Here is a 23132-nt window from a genome sequence, read left to right on the forward strand (position 1 = left end):
TGGTGTTGGATACTGCAAAACCCTTTGGTATTACGCATGACGTATTAGGTAAGACGGTTTCCGGTTCCGGGTAGGCGGAGTCAGTTGCTCGATGATGGCCTGCAGCTTAAGGCTTGCGTGTTTGGTCACCGTGTAGTTTGCATAAACTCACATGTTCATTTCTGCCTTGGGAGGATAGATGGGATGCATCAGATGCTACAGATGGGAGCTTTCGGCAGCCAAAGCAATAAGAACGTTCCTGGCTTCCTTTTCCTTTCTCTCGAATGCGTGAACATGCCCTTTATGTGGAGGGGCCTTCCCCCTCTCAGACAGTGCTAGGCAAAGGGTGTTCTCCACACCTGTCTCATTTTAGGATACAACCATCATAGGAATCTCGCTCTGACGGTTCGTCACCCAATTCAGCGAGTGGAAGCAGTGGAATGAGACGTCTCACCCCCATCTCCCATATAAATCAGACGACATCGTCTCGTCTGCATGATGGTGTGCAAACACCTTATCCTCAACACAATTACTTAATACAGAGGTCAACTTGAGAGAACACGGTACCCCCGTGCTATGTTCAAGTACAGTATATACAGTACTGTTCTTCAATGTCAATAAATAATGATTTTAACGATCATTTTTAAAAAATCTGGATGTTTAGTACTCTTGAAGTAGTCCAGAAGTAGCCCAGAGAACCACCCTTATACACCACCCCAATGAACCTTTATTTAAATTGAAGTATGCAAAACTGGAGGTTCTTGGAAGTATTATGATAGACAACTTGTGTACTACAGTGTTCAAATATAAAATTATATTTAAATAAAAGTCATATAAATAAATAGATTCTGGGTTTTACCGCCATTTTCCCCAGGGTCTATTACATCACCATAGCTAACAAGATACATTACTTATTCGTGCCTGTTGTATGTGTCCATTATGACATACTTAGAAACAGTAAGTTTCATGTTTGGAATGATTTTCAATTTTGTTTGACTGTCTCAGTCTAAAGGATAATTGTCTGCCCAGACAGGCAGACAGACGAAAAATAAATTTCACCTATGTCCAAAGAAAGTGGTTTAGCCATAAAAAATGCCATAGTTTGGCATATCTAATATGAAATAGGCAAAGCCTAGAAATGAAAGAAACCCTTTAGAATTATCCTTTAGAATTATCATTTAGAATTACCCTTTAGAATTACCCTTTAGAATTACCCTTTAGATTTACCCATTAGATTTACCCATAAGAATTGCCCGTAAGAATTATTCTTTAGAATTACCCTTTAGAATTACCCTTTAGAATTACCCTTTAGAATTATCCTTTAGAATTATCCTTTGGACTTATCCTTCAGAATTACCCTTTAGAATTATCATTTAGAATTACCCTTTAGAATTACCCTTTAGAATTACCCTTTAGATTTACCCATTAGATTTACCCATAAGAATTGCCCTTAAGAATTATTCTTTAGAATTATCCTTTGGAATTATCCTTTAGAATTATCCTTTAGAATTATCCTTTAGAATTATCCTTTGGACTTATCCTTCAGAATTACCCTTTAGAATTATCCTTTAGAATTATCCTTCAGAATTACCCTTTAGAATTATCCTTTAGAATTATCCTTCAGAATTACCCTTTAGAATTATCCTTTAGAATTATCCTTCAGAATTACCCTTTAGAATTATCCTTTAGAATTATCCTTTAGAATTATCCTTCAGAATTACCCTTTAGAATTATCCTTTAGAATTATCCTCTAGAATTATCCTTTAGAATTACCCTTTAGAATTATCCTTTAGCATTATCCTTCAGAATTATCCTTTAGAATTATCCTTTAGACTTATCCTTTAGAATTATCCTTCAGAATTATCCTTTGGAATTATCCTTTAGAATTATCCTTTAGAATTATCCTTTAGAATTATCCTTTAGAATTATCCTTTAGAATTATCCTTCAGAATTACCCTTTAGAATTATCCTTTAGAATTATCCTTTAGAATTATCCTTTAGAATTACCCTTTAGAATTATCCTTTTGCGTTATCCTTCAGAATTACCCTTTAGAATTATCCTTTAGAATTATCCTTTAGAATTACCCTTTAGAATTATCCTTTAGACTTATCCTTTAGAATTATCCTTTAGAATTATCCTTTGGAATTATCCTTTGGAATTATCCTTTGGAATTATCCTTTAGAATTATCCTTTAGAATTATCCTTTGGAATTATCCTTCAGAATTACCCTTTAGAATTACCCTTTTGAATTACACTTTAGAATTACCCATTAGATTTACCCATTAGATTTACCCATAAGAATTGCCCTTAAGAATTATTCTTTAGAATTATCCTTTGGAATTATCCTTTAGAATTATCCTTTAGAATTATCCTTTAGAATTATCCTTTGGACTTATCCTTCAGAATTATCCTTTAGAATTATCCTTTGGAATTATCCTTTGGAATTATCCTTTGGAATTATCCTTTGGAATTATCCTTTAGAATTATCCTTTGGAATTATCCTTTGGAATTATCCTTTGGAATTATCCTTTGGAATTATCCTTTGGAATTATCCTTTAGAATTATCCTTTGGAATTATCCTTTGGAATTATCCTTTGGAATTATCCTTTAGAATTATCCTTCAGAATTACCCTTTAGAATTATCCTTTAGAATTATCCTTCAGAATTACCCTTTAGAATTATCCTTTAGAATTATCCTTCAGAATTACCCTTTAGAATTATCCTTTAGAATTATCCTTTAGAATTATCCTTCAGAATTACCCTTTAGAATTATCCTTTAGAATTATCCTCTAGAATTATCCTTTAGAATTACCCTTTAGAATTATCCTTTAGCATTATCCTTCAGAATTATCCTTTAGAATTATCCTTTAGACTTATCCTTTAGAATTATCCTTCAGAATTATCCTTTAGAATTATCCTTTAGAATTATCCTTTAGAATTATCCTTTAGAATTATCCTTTAGAATTATCCTTTAGAATTATCCTTTAGAATTATCCTTCAGAATTACCCTTTAGAATTATCCTTTAGAATTATCCTTTAGAATTATCCTTTAGAATTACCCTTTAGAATTATCCTTTTGCGTTATCCTTCAGAATTACCCTTTAGAATTATCCTTTAGAATTATCCTTTAGAATTACCCTTTAGAATTATCCTTTAGACTTATCCTTTAGAATTATCCTTTAGAATTATCCTTTGGAATTATCCTTTGGAATTATCCTTTGGAATTATCCTTTAGAATTATCCTTTAGAATTATCCTTTGGAATTATCCTTCAGAATTACCCTTTAGAATTATCCTTTAGAATTATCCTTTGGAATAACCCTTTAGAATTATCCCTTAGAATTATCCCTTAGAATTATCCTTTAGAATTATCCTTTAGAATTACCCTTTAGAATTATCCTTTAGAATTATCCTTTAGAATTATCCTTTAGAATTATCCTTTAGAATTATCCTTTGGAATTATCCTTTGAAATTATCCTTGAGAATTACCCTTAAGAATTATCCTTTAGAATTATCCTTTGGAATTATCCTTTAGAATTATCCTTTAGAATTATCCTTCAGAATTATCCTTTAGAATTATCCTTAAGACTTATCCTTTAGAATTATCCTTTAGAATTATCCTTCAGAATTATCCTTTAGAATTATCCTTTAGAATTATCCTTTAGAATTATCCTTTAGAATTATCCTTCAGAATTACCCTTTAGAATTATCCTTTAGAATTATCCTTTAGAATTATCCTTTAGAATTACCCTTTAGAATTATCCTTTTGCATTATCCTTCAGAATTACCCTTTAGAATTATCCTTTAGAATTATCCTTTAGAATTACCCTTTAGAATTATCCTTTAGACTTATCCTTTAGAATTATCCTTTAGAATTATCCTTTGGAATTATCCTTTGGAATTATCCTTTGGAATTATCCTTTAGAATTATCCTTTAGAATTATCCTTTAGAATTATCCTTTAGAATTATCCTTTGGAATTATCCTTTGGAATTATCCTTTGGAATTATCCTTTAGAATTATCCTTTAGAATTATCCTTTAGAATTATCCTTTAGAATTATCCTTTAGAATTATCCTTTAGAATTATCCTTTGGAATTATCCTTTGGAATTATCCTTTGGAATTATCCTTTAGAATTATCCTTTGGAATTATCCTTTGGAATTATCCTTCAGAATTACCCTTTAGAATTATCCTTCAGAATTATCCTTTGGAATAACCCTTTAGAATTATCCCTTAAAATTATCCCTTAGAATTATCCTTTAGAATTATCCTTTAGAATTATCCTTTGGAATTATCCTTTGGAATTATCCTTTGGAATTATCCTTTGAAATTATCCTTGAGAATTACCCTTAAGAATTATCCTTTAGAATTATCCTTTGGAATTATCCTTTAGAATTATCCTTTAGAATTATCCTTTGGAATAACCCTTTAGAATTATCCTTTAGAATTATCCTTTAGAATTATCCTTTAGAATTAGCCTTTAGAATTATCCTTTAGAATTATCCTTTAGAATTACCCTTTATTTTTTATCTCATGAAGTAATTATTATTATTATTATTTTTGTTTTTTTTGTATACTGAATCGAGGCTCGTGAAAGAGCTAACGTTTATTTCACAAACAAATCAACCAGACAAACAAAATATATGAAAAGAGGGAGCAGAAGACAAGATGTGGAGAGAAGGGGAAGCACACAAACATAACATTTGAGAGCAGGGAGATGTGTGGGAGGGAGAGGGCTTGGGGGGAGGAGGCGTGGGAAGGGGTGGGGGGGGGGGGTGGGAGAAGTAAAAACACAAGGACACCAAGGTCTTCCAGGACAGAAGTTGGTATTTCAAAAAAGTGGATTTGGGGTGAAATTAGCGGGGGTAGAAAAGATCAAGGTTTTGGATGGGGGAAGATAAGAGATGGTGGTGAACAGCTGTTTTAAAGACCTGGAGGGTGGAGTGGGATTGAAGAGAGTGAGGGAGTTTGTCCCAGAGGCAGAAGAAAAGAGGAATGAAGGAGGGAAGGTGAGCAGAGAGTCTTGATTTTGGCAGTTTAACCATAAGAGGGTTGCAGGCAGATCTTGTGCGACCTGTAGGAATATTTGCAGGACAGAGCCCAGAGAGAGCTGGGGGGGCAAGGCCAGAGAGGAGTCGGTAGAAGACGGAAAGACCACCCACCTGCCTGCGGTGAGTGAGTGAAAGGCCCTTGGAGTTAGCTTCATCGCGGGAGATTCCAATGATTCTGAACGCTTTGGTTTCAACAGCGTGAAGACGAGCTAGGTGTGAGGCAGGAGCACCAGCCCAGAGGGGAGAGCAGTATTCCATTGAGCTGCGAATGAAAGCCTTGTATGTGGTGAGGAGCTCAGGTGTGCCAAGGAAGGACTTCGCACGATGGAGGATGCCCAGTCGGCGACTGGCTTTGGAGGCCAGATTTGAAATGTGGTTTTTCCAGGAAAGATCATGACAGATAGTGAGACCCAAAAGCTTGAGTGACAGAACTTAATGGAGAGGATTATTCAGAAAGTGAATGGGAGGGTTGTCCAGTCGGTCTTTTCGGAGAGACATCGTAAGAGTGTGAGATTTGTCAGGATTGAAAGACATGTTCCACTTGTTTGCCGTCTGTGATTTTGTCCAGGTCTGCAGAGAGTGAGGAGGCTGCAGACTGCCGATCTGAGGGATGAGAGATGAGGAATGGAGCGACAGAGAGTAGAGTCATCAACAAAGAGATCGAGAGGATTTTCAAGAGAGTCAGAGAGATCATTGATGAAGACCAGAAAAAGCACAGGGCCCAGAACACTGCCTTGGGGAACTCCAGCCTGAACAGGAATAGGAGATGAGAGAAACCCATTCAGGGCCACACGTTGACTATGACTAGAGAGGAAGTCCGCCAGCCATGCGTGGAGATTTCCATTGATACCAAAGGAGGAGAGTTTGGTGAGCAGAGCGGGGTGCCAGACCGTATCGAAGGCATGTGATATGTCAAGGGAGACAGGTCTAATTTCCTGTTTGGCATTGAGGACCTCCATCCATTGTTGAGAAAGCAGAAGCAGCATGTCCAGAGTAGAGTGACCAGGTCTGAAACCAAATTGATGATCAGAGATCAAGCCATTGGAGAAGAGGAAAGATTTCATATCTGAAGCAATGATGGATTCCATGACTTTGCTGATAATTGGGAGAAGGCTGATTGGTCTGTAGTTGCTAGGATCTGTTTTTGCACCTTTTTTGTGCAAAGCGGTGATGTTGGCTGATTTCCAAGCAGATGGCAGGTGACCTTGAGCAAAAGAGAGCGTGAAGAAAACAGAGAGAGGGAGTGAAATTAGAATTATTAATTAGAAATTGAAATTATTAATTAGAAATTGAAATTATTAATTAGAAATTGAAATTAGAAATTAAAATTAGAATTAAAACAGAGTTCTTTAGAATTATCCTTTAGAATTATCCTTTCGAATTATCCTTTCGAATTATCCTTTCGAATTATCCTTTCGAATTATCCTTTAGAATTATCCTTTAGAATTATCCTTTAGAATTATCCTTTAGAATTATCCTTTAGAATTATCCTTTAGAATTATCCTTTAGAATTACCCTTTGGAATTATCCTTTGGAATTATCCTTTAGAATTATCCTTTAGAATTATCCTTTAGAATTATCCTTTAGAATTATCCTTTAGAATTATCCTTTAGAATTACCCTTTGGAATTATCCTTTGGAATTATCCTTTAGAATTATCCTTTACAATTATCCTTTAGAATTATCCTTTGGAATTATCCTTTAGAATTACCCTTTGGAATTATCCTTTGGAATTATCCTTTGGAATTATCCTTTAGAATTAACCTTTAGAATTAACCTTTAGAATTATCCTTTGGAATTATCCTTTAGAATTATCCTTTAGAATTATCTTTTGGAATTATCCTTTGGAATTATCCTTTGGAATTATCCTTTAGAATTAACCTTTAGAATTAACCTTTAGAATTGCCCTTTAGAATTATCCTTTAGAATTATCCTTTCGAATTATCCTTTCGAATTATCCTTTCGAATTATCCTTTCGAATTATCCTTTAGAATTATCCTTTAGAATTATCCTTTAGAATTATCCTTTAGAATTATCCTTTAGAATTATCCTTTAGAATTATCCTTTGGAATTATCCTTTGGAATTATCCTTTGGAATTATCCTTTGGAATTATCCTTTGGAATTATCCTTTAGAATTATCCTTTGGAATTATCCTTTGGAATTATCCTTTGGAATTATCCTTTAGAATTAACCTTTAGAATTATCCTTTAAAATTACCCTTCAGAATTACCCTTTAGAACCCTTCAGAATTATCCTTTATAATTAACCTTTAAAATTACCCTTTAGAATTACACTTTAGAACACTTTAGAATTAAACATGGTGGATTAGAAAGGTTCTTCTTCATTGTTGACGGACGGATGGAACGAAGGACATAGCCAAATATTGAATCGGCTTCACCACTTAAAAATTATCTCACTCCTCTCTGCGCATGTGCGATCGGGACAAATTCTGAGACAAAGTACGGTAAAACAAAAGACTCGGCTTCAGATAAGTGTTCAAAATATAACATTCAATTTAAATAAGTTGTTCCTCAATCATAAACTGACGATAATAAACTGATCAGACAGATGGACAGACGGACGCGCTCAATTGCTTAACCCCGCTTTTTGCTTTGCGTGCAAAGGGTAAAAAGTCATAAGCACAAACAGTCTGTTAGGCCTTAAACTAACTCCTACTTCTGACGTACCCCACAGATGTTACAATACTTGTTTCTTTACAGGAGCAAGTCTCATAAAAAAAACAAGGTAAAACTGACAGTAGGCAAACGTCAAGGGGAATTAATGAACATGATAAGAGGAAAGGGAGGAGGGAAGGGAACACTGAGCCTAGCAAGTAAGATGGTTGGGTTAGGAAAGATTAATGGACATAATAAAGGCCATGGGTCAACATTGGGGATGACATGGAATGGCATTACACTGCTTGCTTGAAGCCCTGGAGGGACGAGTGGGACAGAACAGTCTCTGGAAGGTGGTTCCGTAGACGGGAGAAGCAAGGAATAAAAAGAGTTGAGGTGTGCGGTCGGCCTTCATTTTTGGAAGTTTAACCTGTAGGAATTTACTGGAAGGTATGCATCCTGTAGTAGATTGGGAGAGTCAGGGGACTCAGGCAGCAGAGGGGGCATTATTGGAGACTAGAGGGTGGAAGCAGAGACCACGGATGGACCTGCTTGCTGTACACGGGCAACAGACTGCTTGCCTTGTGCTTCAGCCTCATCACGGGAGAGTAAACTAACCTTGAGAGCTATGGGGTCCACAGAATCCAGGAGAGACATGCTGCGTGCCATTATTGGACCGTTGGGATTGTTGTGCAAATGAATTGAATCAATTGAACCTCTGGAAGTGTGCCACACCACAGGCTCTCCACAATCTATACCATAAGAGAGCCGTGTGTGTGTGTGTGTGTGTGTGTGTGTGTGTGTGTGTGTGTGTGTGTGTGTGTGTGTGTGTGTGTGTGTGTGTGTGTGCGCGCGCGCTCGCATCACCATTTTTCTCAGAGATGGCTGAACGGATCTTCGTCAAACATTCAACGGTTCATCTGTGAGTGCCAGAGAGCATTTGAGGCAAAAATGTGTTTTTTATTTATGTTGGATTGTTTGGAATTTCTACCTCAACCACCAAAGATGGATGGAGGTTATGTTTTCACCCCGTTTGTCCGTTTGTGAACAAGATATCTCAAAAAGTTGTGGACGGATTCGGACGAAATTTGGCGGAAAGGCAGTGTATGTAACAACGACAAAATGATTAGATTTTGGTGAAGATCCGGATGCGGATCTGGCTACGAGAATTCTTTAAGTGATTCTTCATCATTGGGAGATAGGGCCAACAACTATACATAGCATACCTCAAAAAGTTGTGGACGGATTTTGACGAAACTTGGTGGACAGGTTGTGTGTCTGACAAGGACAAATACATTAGATTTTAGTGAAGATCTGAATATGGATTCGGATATGAGAATTATTTAATTTTTCAAGTGATTCTTCACCATTGGGAGATTGGGCGAAAAATAATACATAGCAGATATCTCAAAAAGTTATGGATGGATTTGGACGAAACTTGGTGGAGAGGTTGGGTATGTGACAAGGAAGAATCGATTCAATTTTGGTTAAGATCGGGATCCGGATCCAGCGAGTAGAATTTTAAAAAATGATTCTTCACCATTGAGTGATCGGGCTAAATAATATAATTCTCGGCATGGTGACGCTCTTTCTAGGATAATGATGAATTGCGAAAGATGATGGGAATAGAGCCTGTGATTGATGCCGTGAAGAGGAACAGGTTGAGATGGTTTGGTCATGTGTTGAGGAAGGATGAAAGTGACTGGTTGAGAAGAGTGATGGAAATGAATGTAGAAGGAAGTAGAGGACAGGGAAGACCGAGAAAGACTTGGCTAAAGATGGTGGAAGAAGAAATGCGGACAAGGGGGTTAACAAGGAAAGATGCAGAAAATAGGGCAAAATGGAGAAGATTGTCATGGGGACCGCAGGGCTAACCCCCGCTCTAGCAGGGAAAATGGCCTTTAAAATGCATGTTGTTGTTGTTGTTGTTGAGTGATCGGGCTAAAACCTATACATATATCAAGATATCTCAAAAAGTGATGGATGGATTTGGACGTTACTTGGTGGACCGGTTGGGTGTGTGACAAGACCGAATCGATATGATTTTGGTGAAGATTCGAATATGGATTCGGATACGAGAATTATTTCATTTTTTAAGTGATTCTGCACCATTGAGAGATCGGGTGAAAAGCGATATATGACATGATATTGTTGTGGATATGAGATTTGTGTTTTTTTATTGTTGTAAAAAGATCACCCTCCTTCCTCCAGTTGTGTATAAATGTCATAGGGCGTCCCTTAGTTAGGTCATATACAATCGCGTTAGCCAATCATAGATTTCCTGCTTGTTGGTAGTTATTTCCTTATTCTGTGTATTATTAAGGCTTTGTCTTCCATTAATTAATACTCCATTGCACCGAATTCAAATAGGTAGTATCCCCTTTCAATTTCCCCAGAACCTTCATGGGAATCCCCTTTTGTCAGCCGCATTACAAATTCCTCTGCACGGTTTGCTGCAGTCCGCTGTTTCTTCGGGCTTGGGTTTTCGCCGCAGCTGCTGGGCGGTTTTCACGGCGACTCCATTAGCCACGAGGTGGGCTCGGAGAAGAGGGGGGAGGAGCCGCCGAATCCAGGGCGTTGGCTGCCCCTCGTCATCAAGGGCGGAGCCAAAAGAGGCCGTGCGAGCCAACCGGCACTGCAGTAGCGACCCGGTAGGCGTGCCCAGAGAGCTCGCGAAAAGAGGTGGAGGCGCGATATGAAACGGGGGCACATGCATCAAGAAGGAGTTAAGCAGATGAGTTGAGTCCACCACAGATAGTCCAGAGTCCACCACCACCAGCTTGGAGTCCACCACCACCAGCTTGGAGTCCACCACCACCAGCTTGGAGTCCACCACCACCAGCTTGGAGTCCACCACCACCAGCTTGGAGTCCACCACCACCAGCTTTGAGACCACGCAGTTTCGACCCGCTGCGACGCGGGAGCCGGATTGCAGTGGCATCGGTGGCCGTCGAGGTCCCGCCCGACGTCCCGTGCGGGATCAAGCTCCAGCTCCGGTTCCCGTTGGACCTTCCTCTCCTTCCAGTCCTTCCATTCCTGCCTGCAATTTCCCCATTCGTGTGAGTTTGCTCGTAGTCCGTTTTGTGTGTCTTGTCCTGGGGTATTAATTAAGACTGTAGGTAAGCCAGCGTTGCACTGTGTCTCCTTGATTCCTTCTGTCTTTATTTTATTATCTTTCCTTCTTCCTTGGTTATTTTGATCCTGTAAATAATAGTAATAAATATAGTAGCATTTCCAACCCTTTTGCCTTCGTCTTCCTCTTCTTCACATCCGTGTCGTCTTTGTGATTTCCCTCATTGGACACCTGTGGCACGATTTTGGCCAACGTTTATGAATCGGGTTAGTCATTGGTAACAGTTCGTGCTGCGGTTGCTAAACACCGCTCGGCAATCAAGTAACATCTGTCCGCGGTACGAACGGGGCTGTGCACCGGCCTTTCCAGAGGTCGCGGTGCAGCTTCAGGGACCACGTCGGTCAGTAACAAACGAGGGGACTAATCCACCCTCAAAGGGGAACCATAGGCCGACGTTGGGTTCCGCAACAATTGGTGTCTGGGGGTGAGATTCGAGGCCCGAGCCAAATTTTTAAACATCTAAAAAAAAAAAATTGGTCAAAATTTGGAGCGGCCGAGATTGCAATAACATCTAAATTTAAGTCGTGCCATGGATGGTCAAGATGATCGGATGCCGGTGGGGGAACTAGAAGAGGGGTTAGGGGTAACCCACCACAGGGAAGAAATGGAGGAGAGCAATGAGGAGGTGGTTGAGGAGGTATCAGGCGCACAAAATGGTGCCCTCGCGCACGTGGTTGTGGGGACGCAAAATGGCGCCTCGCACGGGGGTGCGGTAGCCGAGCCCACCCTACCAGCGGGCTTTGACACTCAAGGCCTCATGGCGCCGCTACAGGCAATCATCCGAATGGGGAATATAGAATTGGGACAGCAAATTAAGGGGTTGGACAATAAATTTGAGGGTTTAGACAAGAAATTTGAGGGTAAATTCGAGGGGTTAGACAATAATTTTAAGGGGTTGGACAATAAATTTGAAGGGTTAGGCAACGGGATAAGAGAGGTGAAGAATGGGTTAACGGGATTGGAAAATAGAATGGCTGCCCAGGAGAACCAGATGGAAGGAATGAAGAATGGGTTAGGGGGGTTAGAAAACACAATGGACGACAAATTGCGGGAAGTAGGGGAGCAATCCGCCCGGGAAATCAAACGGATGGGGAACCAGATAGAGGAGGTGAAAATCGGGTTGGAAGGTAAACTGGATGCTCAGAGGGATGAATTGGAACAGATGAGGGCGGCATCTACTAAAGAAATGGAGGAGATGGGGGAGGAAATAAGACGAGGTGTAAGCGAGGAGGGCTCGGGGGTACGCGAGGAGGTAAAGCGAGGTGAGAAGCGTATGGAGAAAGAGGTGAGAAATGGGACGGCCAAGTTACAAGGGGACATAGAAGATCTGACGCAGGAGGTGGAACAGCTGACGGTGGGACAGAGGGAATTAGTGGAGCAGGTACAAAAGAACACTGCGGTACTAGGAGGGTTAAAGGCGACACAAAACGAAATCAAAAATGACTTAATAGCGATGAAGAGGGAATGTCAGATGGTACGTGAGGGACTGACAACGAGGTTGGACGAGGTGACGGAGGCAATGGAGACAAAGGACCGGGAGGTGAGGACGCACATAGAAATGGTCAAGGTGGCGTTAGAGGACGAAATTGAGGGGGCGCACCGGGAAATAAAAGAGGTGAAGCAAAAGTTAGAGGAAGTGGAAGAGGGGGTGAGTGAAATTAAGAGGAGACGGAGGGAAACTAAAAAGGAGATAAGGGAGGAAGTGATGGAGTATGTGCAAGGTCTGTGTTCAAATCATGATGGTGTGCTTGCTAACCAGATAAAGAGTTTGCAGGTGGCGGAGGAGGTGCGACGACGAGGTGCCAAGGTAAGTGGCGATATACGCGGAAATGTATATGGTATGAGGGGAGCTTCAGTCGGCTTGGGGGTTGGTTTGGACCCGGGTGTTCGTGAGAGGCCGCTGGTGAAGTGTGCGACAGGTACGGAGTGCGAAAGAGGAGGTGTGCAAGAATGTCCGACTCTGGGGGGTGTGAGGAAAAAGTGCGCGCCGAGGAGTGAGTGTGCTGTCGAGAGTGAGTTGGTCGTAGCGCGTGTGTGAGGGGCACATGGAAGCGCGTAGTGGGGAGTGTTACAGAGGATGTAACGAGAGAGTGCACACCTGTGGTGAGTGTGCGCGAGAAAGGTGTGTAATGGATGGGTGCATGGGGAAAGAGTACGCTGTCAAGAGTAAGGGTGAATGCGCGACCGAGAGTGGTGGTGAAAGTAGTAAGAGTGACACGGAGCGTGAGTGGTTGTGGCAGGTGAGAGAGGATGTACACGGAAGGATACACACCTGGAATGGTAGAGCGCGTATGGGAATGCACACTGGAGTTGGTAGTGAGGCACGTGGTTGGGTGTACGGAGGAGAGCACACCTGTGGTTGTCACAGAGGAGGTGACCGAGGAGGGGGCGCGAAGAGGTGTGTTGGTGAGGTGTGCGAACGACGAGTGTGTGCCAAGGTGTGTGGTGGTCAGGTGTGTGACAAAGTCTGTGAGCGGAATGAGTGTACCTGGGTGTGTAAGACAAGGTGCAATGATGAGGAGCATGGGAACGGCTGGATGTATGAGCAAGGAACGGGCTGCGGGGTGTAAGCATGCGAGTGGAGCATCGACGCTAACCGGGTTAGCGGTTAGATGGACTTATAGCCGAAGCGGGCCCTCGGTGCGTGCCGGGCAGCTTCGTGTGCCGCGGGGACCAGCGGGGATCGTGACCGCGGCGGTTTCGAAAGAACCGCCGTGTGGGATCCACGCCGGGCCGCGCTCTGAACGGCCGCGTCCGTGCTCCGCTACGCGGAACGGGCGGCCCGGTAAGAAGGGTCGTCATGGCGACCCCTTTTTGTTGAGGCGTTCCGGCAGGGCGAGATCGGGCCATTGGACGGTTCCGTGCCGAGATGGTGCGTGGGATCTCGGCCCGGGTAAACCTCCTTCCCTGCACCGAAGGCCGGACGGATCCAACCGCCAGCACCAAACAACCCGCATTCATTGCTCGGCTTTGCGAAGCCGAGCTTTAGAAATGAATTGGCGCACCGAGAGGCTCTAGTGAGTGGACTGTGATGATGATAGTGTTTTGGACCCGAAATTGAAAAGCAAAATTTGATGATTGGCAAAGGATTGGCAGATTGATGATTGGCAGGTGATTGGTAGAGTGATTGGCAAATTTTTAATTGGCTGGAATTTGGTGAGCAAAATTTATAGGGAGAGATACCCGATGTGGTGGGATGGCAACTCTGCCATCCCTCACAACGGGGGAAAAGGAGCACTAGTGTTATGGGGTTGGCAGTGAAAACTAGCCCGGGAGGGTTAGGATAAAGTGTGTAGGGACCTAGAGATTGACCATAGGTAACTGTAAGGTTAGGTAGTGACAATGATACCTGTAGTGGGGATGCAGGTAGATTAGTTTGGATGATAATGACATGGTATGTGCTTAGTTTAAAGGGAAGACGGGGAGCACTAAGTTAGCAGGGCACCAGGTAGTTCAGATGATGCCGTGTGAGTGTTGGAGGTATTCAGAAGTGTATTGTGAGAAGGTGATTGTGAATTGTATTGAGCATGGAAGTGTATGGAGCAGTGAGTGAGGAACAAGTGAGATTGCACAGGTGTGCAACTGAACAGGTGTATGGAGCAGTGTATGAGTGAGTGATGGTGATGTGAGTTGTGTTGACCAAATGGTCCAGCGAGGAAGGAGGGTGCAGGTGGCACCAGGTGATTGCACAGGTGTGCAACTACAGAGGTATGGAGAATGGTTGTGTGGAATACATGGAGTGTGGAATATATGGAGTATGGAATGGATGGTCGTGGAGTGAGTATGGGGGAAGCTGTGGAGTGGAGTGGATGGTGCGAAGGTGTGGATGGGGGAAAGGAGGACGGACCCCCATCACGAACACCCGGGGAGGGTAGTGTAAGTGTTAGGTAGAGGGTATAGGTAAATTGTGGTTGGATATTGGCATCTGTGGTGCGTGGTGGAAGAATGGAGTTTGGATGGGTGCATTAGTGACGTGGAATATGGCTGGGCGTGTGGCCTGTTAGTGTGTGTAGTTGAATGGACACTCCGCCACTGTGAGGATGTCGGCCAGTTGAGGCCGCAGGTGGGCTCGGAGGCAACTACAGTGGTGGAGGTGTGCAGGTGGGTAGACATGCTGGGAGAGCCACACGCCCCAGTCCTGAAATTGTGCAAGGGCACAGCGAGTTGAATCGGGGGAGTGAGACCCCAAATTGAGGAAGCACCACAGTTTGGTCAATGGGAATTTGGTTCTTAAAACCGCATAGAGTGTAAGAAGGCCAATGGTTTGGCAGGGAAAGACCCCGGGTAGTGTAAAGTGTGTTAAAGTCATTTAGGAAGTAGTTAGGTTTGAAATCTCCTCGCACCATGTACATCCACTCACCTGAGGTAACAGGACTCCACATCATGCCATGGTTGTTTGATTATTTTTGCTGTGCAGATGTTTTGGATTGTGAGATGCATCATGACGTGGGTGTGACATTGTGCTTTGTTGTTCCATCTCTTCCTCCTTATGAGGATTGATGATGAATTGGTGATGGCAAATTTTGAAGTAGAGGGAGTGAAGACGAATTTGGTATAGGGGAAATATGGGGAAGACGAGACATTAGTGACGAATTTGTTACAGATTGTTGTAAATATGGGGTAAGGGCAAGGGTAGAGTAGGTGACAGGGGGGGTGACGTACGGTAGGGACGAGCTTTTCTCCGCTCCGTCTCCAAACGCACCTCACCTTGCATTGCCTTGTTTGATGTGTACCCTTGTGACCTTACCCCTCACTCACCTGTCTTTTCCCCCCCCTTGTCTCCCACACGAGGACTGTGCGCCACTGGGCGCCGAGGGGAGCGTGCGGGAGTCCGCCATTGTGCGCCCAAAACTCTCGCAACCACAGCTGTCTGCATCGATGCACCACCTTATGGACCACATGTCTGTGGCTGAGCACCACTGATGGACCCCATGGGTTGGGGCATGGCCCCTCTGCTGGAACCGGCCATGAAGGCCCGAGATCTTGCTGGCGGACCTTGGTCACAGGGCACCGATGCCACACAGGTGAACCACAATAGTCGGCCCTGTGGGCCATAAATAAATAGAAATGGACACGGTTGTGCACTTTCATTTTATGTCCAAATAGGCCGCCAGTAAGAAAATGACGAAGTTGACAACATCTGGAAGATAACAATAGCCAGCAGAGGGAGGCGAAGAGCAAGACACCACCAAGGGTTTGTTGTTTTTATTTTTATTGAACTGTGATGACTGTGCACTGATTGGTGCTTGAGGGTGCTTTGGTGCGTTTTGGGTGCTTTCTGGTGCGTCGATGCAGGGCAGACTGTCTCCCCCCCCAAAAGAACAATCACAGGTCCTGGGTTGCGTTTTGTAAATAAAATAGCGTCGTTGTAAATAATGCGCCCCCACCGTAAGTGTTTTAGTTTGAAGACCATTCCGCAATTCGGTTAGCTGTGGGCGTGAGTCGGTTAGGCAGGGTGCAATGGAGCAGCGGGACATATTTATTTGTGTTTTAAAACTGTCACACTCAGGGTCAGGTTAAATGTAGAGGGAACTACACCTACGTGCCACACTAAAAGTAAAGGTAATAGGCCCGGGATGTGCCTAAGAGGAGGAGGGTGCAGTGTTGTGGATATGAGAATTGTGTTTTTTTATTGTTGTAAAAATATCACCCTCCTTCCTACAGTTGTGTATAAAGGTCATAGGGCGTCCCTTAGTTAGGTCATATACAATCGTGTTAGCCAATCATAGATTTCCTGCTTGTTGGTAGTTATTTCCTTATTCTGTGTATTTGGTTAAGGCTTTGTCTTCCATTAATTAATACTCCATTGCACCGAATTCAAATAGGTAGTATCCCCTTTCAATTTCCCCAGAACCTCCATTGAAATCCCCTTTTGTCAGCCGCATTACAAATTCCTCTGCGCGGTTTGCTGCAGTCCGCTGTTACTTCGGGCTTGGGTTTTCGCCGCAGCTGCTGGGCGGTTTTCACCTCGACTCCATTAGCCACGAGGTGGGCTCGGAGAAGAGGGGGGAGGAGCCGCCGAATCCAGGGCGTTGGCCGCCCCTCGTCATCAAGGGCGGAGCCAAAAGAGGCCGTGCGAGCCAACCGGCACTGCAGTAGCGACCCGGTAGGCGTGCCCAGAGAGCTCGCGAAAAGAGGTGGAGGGGCGATATGAAACGGGGGCGCATGCGTCAAGAAGGAGTTAAGCAGATGAGTTGAGTCCACCACAGAGAGTCCACCACCACCAGCTTGGAGTCCACCACCACCAGCTTGGAGTCCACCACCACCAGCTTGGAGTCCACCACCACCAGCTTGGAGTCCACCACCACCAGCTTGGAGTCCACCACCACCAGCTTTGAGACCACGCAGTTTCGACCCGCTGCGACGCGGGAGCCAGATTGCGGTGGCATCGGTGGCCGTCGAGGTCCCGCCCGACGTCCCGTGCGGGATCAAGCTCCAGCTCCGGTTCCCGTTGGACCTTCCTCTCCTTCCAGTCCTTCCATTCCTGCCTGCAATTTCCCCATTCGTGTGAGTTTGCTCGTAGTCCGTTTTGTGTGTCTTGTCCTGGGGTATTAATTAAGACTGTAGGTAAGCTAGCGTTGCACTGTGTCTCCTTGATTCCTTCTGTCTTTATTTTATTATCTTTCCTTCTTCCTTGGTTATTTTGGTCCTGTAAATAATAGTAATAAATATAGTAGCATTTCCAACCCTTTTGCCTTCATCTTCCTCTTCTTCACATCCGTGTCGTCTTTGTGATTTCCCTCATTGGACACCTGTGGCACGATTTTGGCCAACGTTTATGAATCGGGTTAGTCATTGGTAACGGTTCGTGCTGCGGTTGCTAAACACCGCTCGGCAATCAAGTAACATCTGTCCGCGGTACGAACGGGGCTGTGCACCGGCCTTTCCGGAGGTCGCGGTGCAGCTTCAGGGACCACGTCGGTCAGTAACAAACGAGGGGACTAATCCCCCCTCAAAGGGGAACCATAGGCCGACGTTGGGTTCCGCAACAATATTGATACGGTTTTGAGATTTGTACATATGACATCAACAACAACAACAACAACATGCATTTTAAAGGCCATTTTCCCTAATCGAGTGGGGGTTAGCCTGTATGTACATTATTACATTATGTACAATGTATGTACATTCGCATTTGTACATATGACATCATTAAAGGCTAAAGGTTTGCCCCCCATAGTTAGTCCACAAGCAACATGTAGGCCCACTTAGAGTATTAGTTATGTCATAGTATGTGTAAGAGTTGGCCATTTCCCTAGTAATATCTGCGTTGTGTAAAGACGTGAGCTTAGGTCCCTTTCATTTTTGCGCCACCCTCCAATTCCATCTATGGGCATAATCGATCCCGCGCCCCAATTGGCTGATCCCTCAATTCTGTTACGCTTTGGGCTACCCGCAGCAGGTTGTTACGCTTTGGCTGCCAGCAGCATTCGCTGCCCTTTGTTCACTCGAACTAGTCAAGTAACACGAGGTAGGCCTGAGAAGAGGGAGGAGCATGGGGTCGAGGTGTGGCGGCGCAAGACAGCACGTCAGAGGCGATGACGGTAAGGGCCACCAGCCAACCAGGGCTCTGAAGGCATGGCGTGATAGGGCGTGGTAAGGGCGCGTCTGGCAAATGCTGGAAGTTTGGCGGGGCGTATCTATAAAAGCCTTCGCACAAAGCCCTTGAAGAGAACTTGCCAGAGAACCTATGCAAGAGGACTCGACTTACAAGAAGGATTTATGAGAGAGGACTGCAGTGAGGACTTGTGTGTTTTTTTTTTTTTTTTTTTTTTTTTTTCTTTTCTTTTCTTTTCTTTTTTTTTCTATACTGAATCGAGGCTCGTGAAAGAGCAAACAACCACGAGGGAAAGACAGTACAGGGGGACCACGAGGGAAAGACAAAGACAGCACATGGGGACCACGAGGGAAAGACAAAGACAGCACATGGGGACCACGAGGGAAAGACAGTACATGGGGACCGCGAGGGAAAGACAGTACAGGGGGACCACGAGGGAAAGACAAAGACAGCACATGGGGACCGCGAGGGAAAGACAAAGACAGCACATGGGGACCACGAGGGAAAGACAGTACATGGGGACCGCGAGGGAAAGACAGTACAGGGGGACCACGAGGGAAAGACAAAGACAGCACATGGGGACCGCGAGGGAAAGACAAAGACAGCACATGGGGACCACGAGGGAAAGACAGTACATGGGGACCGCGAGGGAAAGACAGTACAGGGGGACCACGAGGGAAAGACAAAGACAGCACATGGGGACCGCGAGGGAAAGACAGCACATGGGGACCACGAGGGAAAGACAAAGACAGCACATGGGGACCACGAGGGAAAGACAAAGACAGCACATGGGGACCGCGAGGGAAAGACAGCACATGGGGACCGCGAGGGAAAGACAGCACATGGGGACCACGAGGGAAAGACAGTACATGGGGACCGCGAGGGAAAGACAGCACATGGGGACCGCGAGGGAAAGACAGCACATGGGGACCGCGAGGGAAAGACAGCACATGGGGACCACGAGGGAAAGACAAAGACAGCACATGGGGACCACGAGGGAAAGACAAAGACAGCACATGGGGACCGCGAGGGAAAGACAGCACATGGGGACCATGAGGGAAAGACAAAGACAGCACATGGGGACCGCGAGGGAAAGACAGCACATGGGGACCGCGAGGGAAAGACAGCACATGGGGACCACGAGGGAAAGACAGTACATGGGGACCGCGAGGGAAAGACAGCACATGGGGACCGCGAGGGAAAGACAGCACATGGGGACCGCGAGGGAAAGACAGCACATGGGGACCACGAGGGAAAGACAAAGACAGCACATGGGGACCGCGAGGGAAAGACAGCACATGGGGACCGCGAGGGAAAGACAGCACATGGGGACCGCGAGGGAAAGACAGCACATGGGGACCACGAGGGAAAGACAAAGACAGCACATGGGGACCGCGAGGGAAAGACAGCACATGGGGACCGCGAGGGAAAGACAGCACATGGGGACCGCGAGGGAAAGACAGTACATGGGGACCGCGAGGGAAAGACAGTACAGGGGGACCACGAGGGAAAGACAAAGACAGCACATGGGGACCGCGAGGGAAAAGACAGCACATGGGGACCACGAGGGAAAGACAAAGACAGCACATGGGGACCACGAGGGAAAGACAAAGACAGCACATGGGGACCGCGAGGGAAAGACAGCACATGGGGACGGCGAGGGAAAGACAGCACATGGGGACCACGAGGGAAAGACAAAGACAGCACATGGGGACCGCGAGGAAAAGACAGTACATGGGGACCGCGAGGGAAAGACAGTACAGGGGGACCACGAGGGAAAGACAAAGACCAGCCCTTGACAAAGACAAAGACAAAGACCAGACTTGCACGAGAGAGAGCCCTTGATTGTATTGGCGTTTCGAGGCTTGGAACGGTATTCATTTATTACGTACGTGGCTACAGCCAAGCCAGCGGATAGCGAATATTCCAGCCACACGGTAATAGCCTGCGAGTGATTAACCGCCAGAGCCCAGACCCTACCGTTCGCCCCGTAAAGAACCGTGTGCGCCACCGACACGCGGAGAGCTCCTGCCGTCTCTATTCATCTACTTCGTGGTGCGAGCTGGGGACCGGAGAGAGAGAGAGAGCTGCACGGACGCCATCCCTGGACGCGCTGGTGACCATCAACCTGTTCATCTGCAATCCCCGTGTGAGTGTCTGTGTGTGAGACAGGCCCGTTTGTCTGGGGAGTAAGTTAAGACTGTTATTAAGGCTGCACTGTGTCTTCTTCTTCTCATCATTGTAAATAGTGTGAATAAATCTTGTTATTCCTTTTCTTCCCAATTCGACCGCTTCTGTGATTTCTCCATTGGGTAAGCGTGACACGAATAAGAACCACTTGGATCGGGGTCTAGTAATTGCTAACGGCTCGGATCACGGGTTCGCTACCGCTGGGCGTATCCACCAACACCCGTCATTCGGGCGGGGCATATCTCCTCGTTTCAGGGCAGCGCTAGTACTTAGGTAATAGCGAATCTGGTCCTACAACCCTATTTAGCGCTGTCCGGAAAGGACGTCATAGGTCCCGGGTCCCGTCGGTCAGTCAAAGACAAGGGGACTAATCCCGGAATCCCCCCTTGGTAAGGGGAGAAGGCCGGCGCTGAGATCCGCAACAATATTTTAAAACATTTTGGACGGATTATGACAAAACTTTGTGAATCAATTGGGTAGGTGACAAGAACAAGCCGATTCGATGTTGGTTCAGGTCCGGCCTATTGGTGGAATACAAAACATCAACTGTTCAGCCTGGCGGAGGTATACACTCTGCCAAGTGCCGTTCTATTTTTGTACCCTGCGGAACACCACACGTTAGATCAAGAGAAGTTGATGTTGATCCATGATATAAAACAGTTTGTAATTGATGTGAGGAAAAAAAACTAAAACCATGCAATCAACACTACGTTGGATGAGCTTTTCAATAGCAATAGTATGATTTACATTACTAAAGGCCTTGCTAAAGTCGATGGTGCACAAGTTTACATAGTTACCAGACATGTCAATTCTTCAATGGATACTATCAAGTAAACTAACCAAGTAATGCACCACTGAACTGCCTTTCAGGTTGCCCAGCTGTTGGCGGTCAATGCCATGTTGTATATGTTGGCGGTCAATGCCAACCAATCAAATACTCATGCAATTGCAGGTGTGACCGTGTGACCGTGTGATAGAGATTGTGCATAGCTGATAGCAAATGATAACAGGTGAACTCTTTGCAACTGGTCATATTAATGCAGTTTTCCAAATTAGAGGAAAACATCCAGATCTACGGCAGAAATTTAAATTTTCATTAAGTATTTCTGACATTTACTATGGCTTTACTATGCAAAAGTAATTTTACTTTACCTTTCACATCACGATTTTCAGATTTCAGATCAAAAATTTACTACTGGTATGCCTTTCAGATCCGACAACCTTTACTATGCAAAATATTGGGACAGGGGACATGTATTGCAAAGCAATTCCCCTTATTATTATTATTATTATTACTAGGGCATGCCCGTACTATATATATATCTAAAAGTATATCCCCCCCCCTCTATTTACATGCAATGGTTTGGTCCAAAGCTAACGGCTTGCGAGTACGGTGACAATCCCCCCCCCTCTATTTACATGAAATGGTTTGGTCCAAAGCTAACGGCCAGCGGAGTTTGGTAAAGGAATCGCCATAGCGTGCACAAATGCGCAGGAAAGCGAAAGAATCGCAAATTAGTTTTAATTAGTTTTAAAACATAGTTTAACGGCAACATAGCGGCAACATAGTTTGCCAACGTGAAATAAATGAATACGCTCTCAAATGTGCCAAAAAAAAAAAAAAACGCTACCCGTACGCTCTACCCCGCCCGTACGCCCGTAAACAAAAAAAACAACGCTCTTCGCTTCCGCCCTTCGCTCTGACTGAATTGGGAGAAATAATGCGCATAAGAAATCGAGAAATTATTATTTTCTCCGGAAGAAATCGAATTACGTACCGTAATGGCGCACGCGCTGGGCTCAGCATCAGCTCGCTCTCACATCGGCCACGCCTACGCAATAACGCGTTCTGTGATTGGATGCCGGAAGTGCAGTCCTCACTGTCCGGAAGGTCGTATATCGCAGTTACGATGAATCGCAAATTAGTTTTTATTAGTTTTATAATTAGTTTTAAAACATAGTTTAACGGCAACATAGTTTGCCGACGGGAAATAAATGAATACGCTCTCAAATGTGCCATCCGAGGCAGAGTGTGTTCGCCACGTTCGGCACACGTGATAGCTCGCTGCTCTCTGATTGGTTGAATCGTTTTTTGGACATAGCTCGGTAAGTACTTCTGCGATTAATTTAAAACCTTGAAAAGGCACATCCTCGGGTCCCCAGCAATATACCTGGCAAGTTTCAAGTATATCGGACCGGTAGTTGTCGAGAAACAGCGGTCACAGACAAACATACAAACAAACATACACACAGAGATTAGTGGAATTATAGATAGATTATAGTTCTAACCAATGTAGCTGTCCGATGACTCAAGGTATATGGCTTTTCGATTCTTCATTTGGACCTCACGTATCGAAGTGACAAGCTTCCCATTGGCTTGTTGCAGCACTGCTCCTGTCCAATCGTACATGCCTGGTGCTCCAAACAAAGTGACATCCTGAAAAATATTCCAACAGGTGGAAAGAAAATATTGATCATCAAAACAACATGCCATTTAAATCCAGGAATAAAACAAATGGCAAAAAGGAACAGAATCTCTGCATCTTCTGGTTCCCACATTCGATCACAGTCCTCTCATTGTTAATTACTGCAGCTACCTTTAGTGA

The 23132-nt window shown here is 44.5% G+C and overlaps 1 protein-coding gene across 2 annotated transcripts in view; it reads right to left on the reverse strand.

Moving 5' to 3' along the window:
- The window catches only part of LOC137429790 (integrin alpha-M), a 240431-nt gene that overhangs the window by 143907 nt on the left and 73392 nt on the right, over window positions 1–23132 (reverse strand). For both annotated transcript variants that reach the window (XM_078778582.1, XM_068120046.2), the window contains one exon: window positions 22816–22963. In XM_078778582.1, the coding sequence (XP_078634708.1) occupies window positions 22816–22963 (148 nt within the window). The remainder of the gene's footprint in view (window positions 1–22815; window positions 22964–23132) is intronic.

Source organism: Myxine glutinosa, chromosome 1, assembly GCF_964187855.1.
Source record: "Myxine glutinosa chromosome 1, kmMyxGlut1.1, whole genome shotgun sequence".
NCBI classification, from domain to species: Eukaryota; Metazoa; Chordata; class Myxini; order Myxiniformes; family Myxinidae; genus Myxine; species Myxine glutinosa.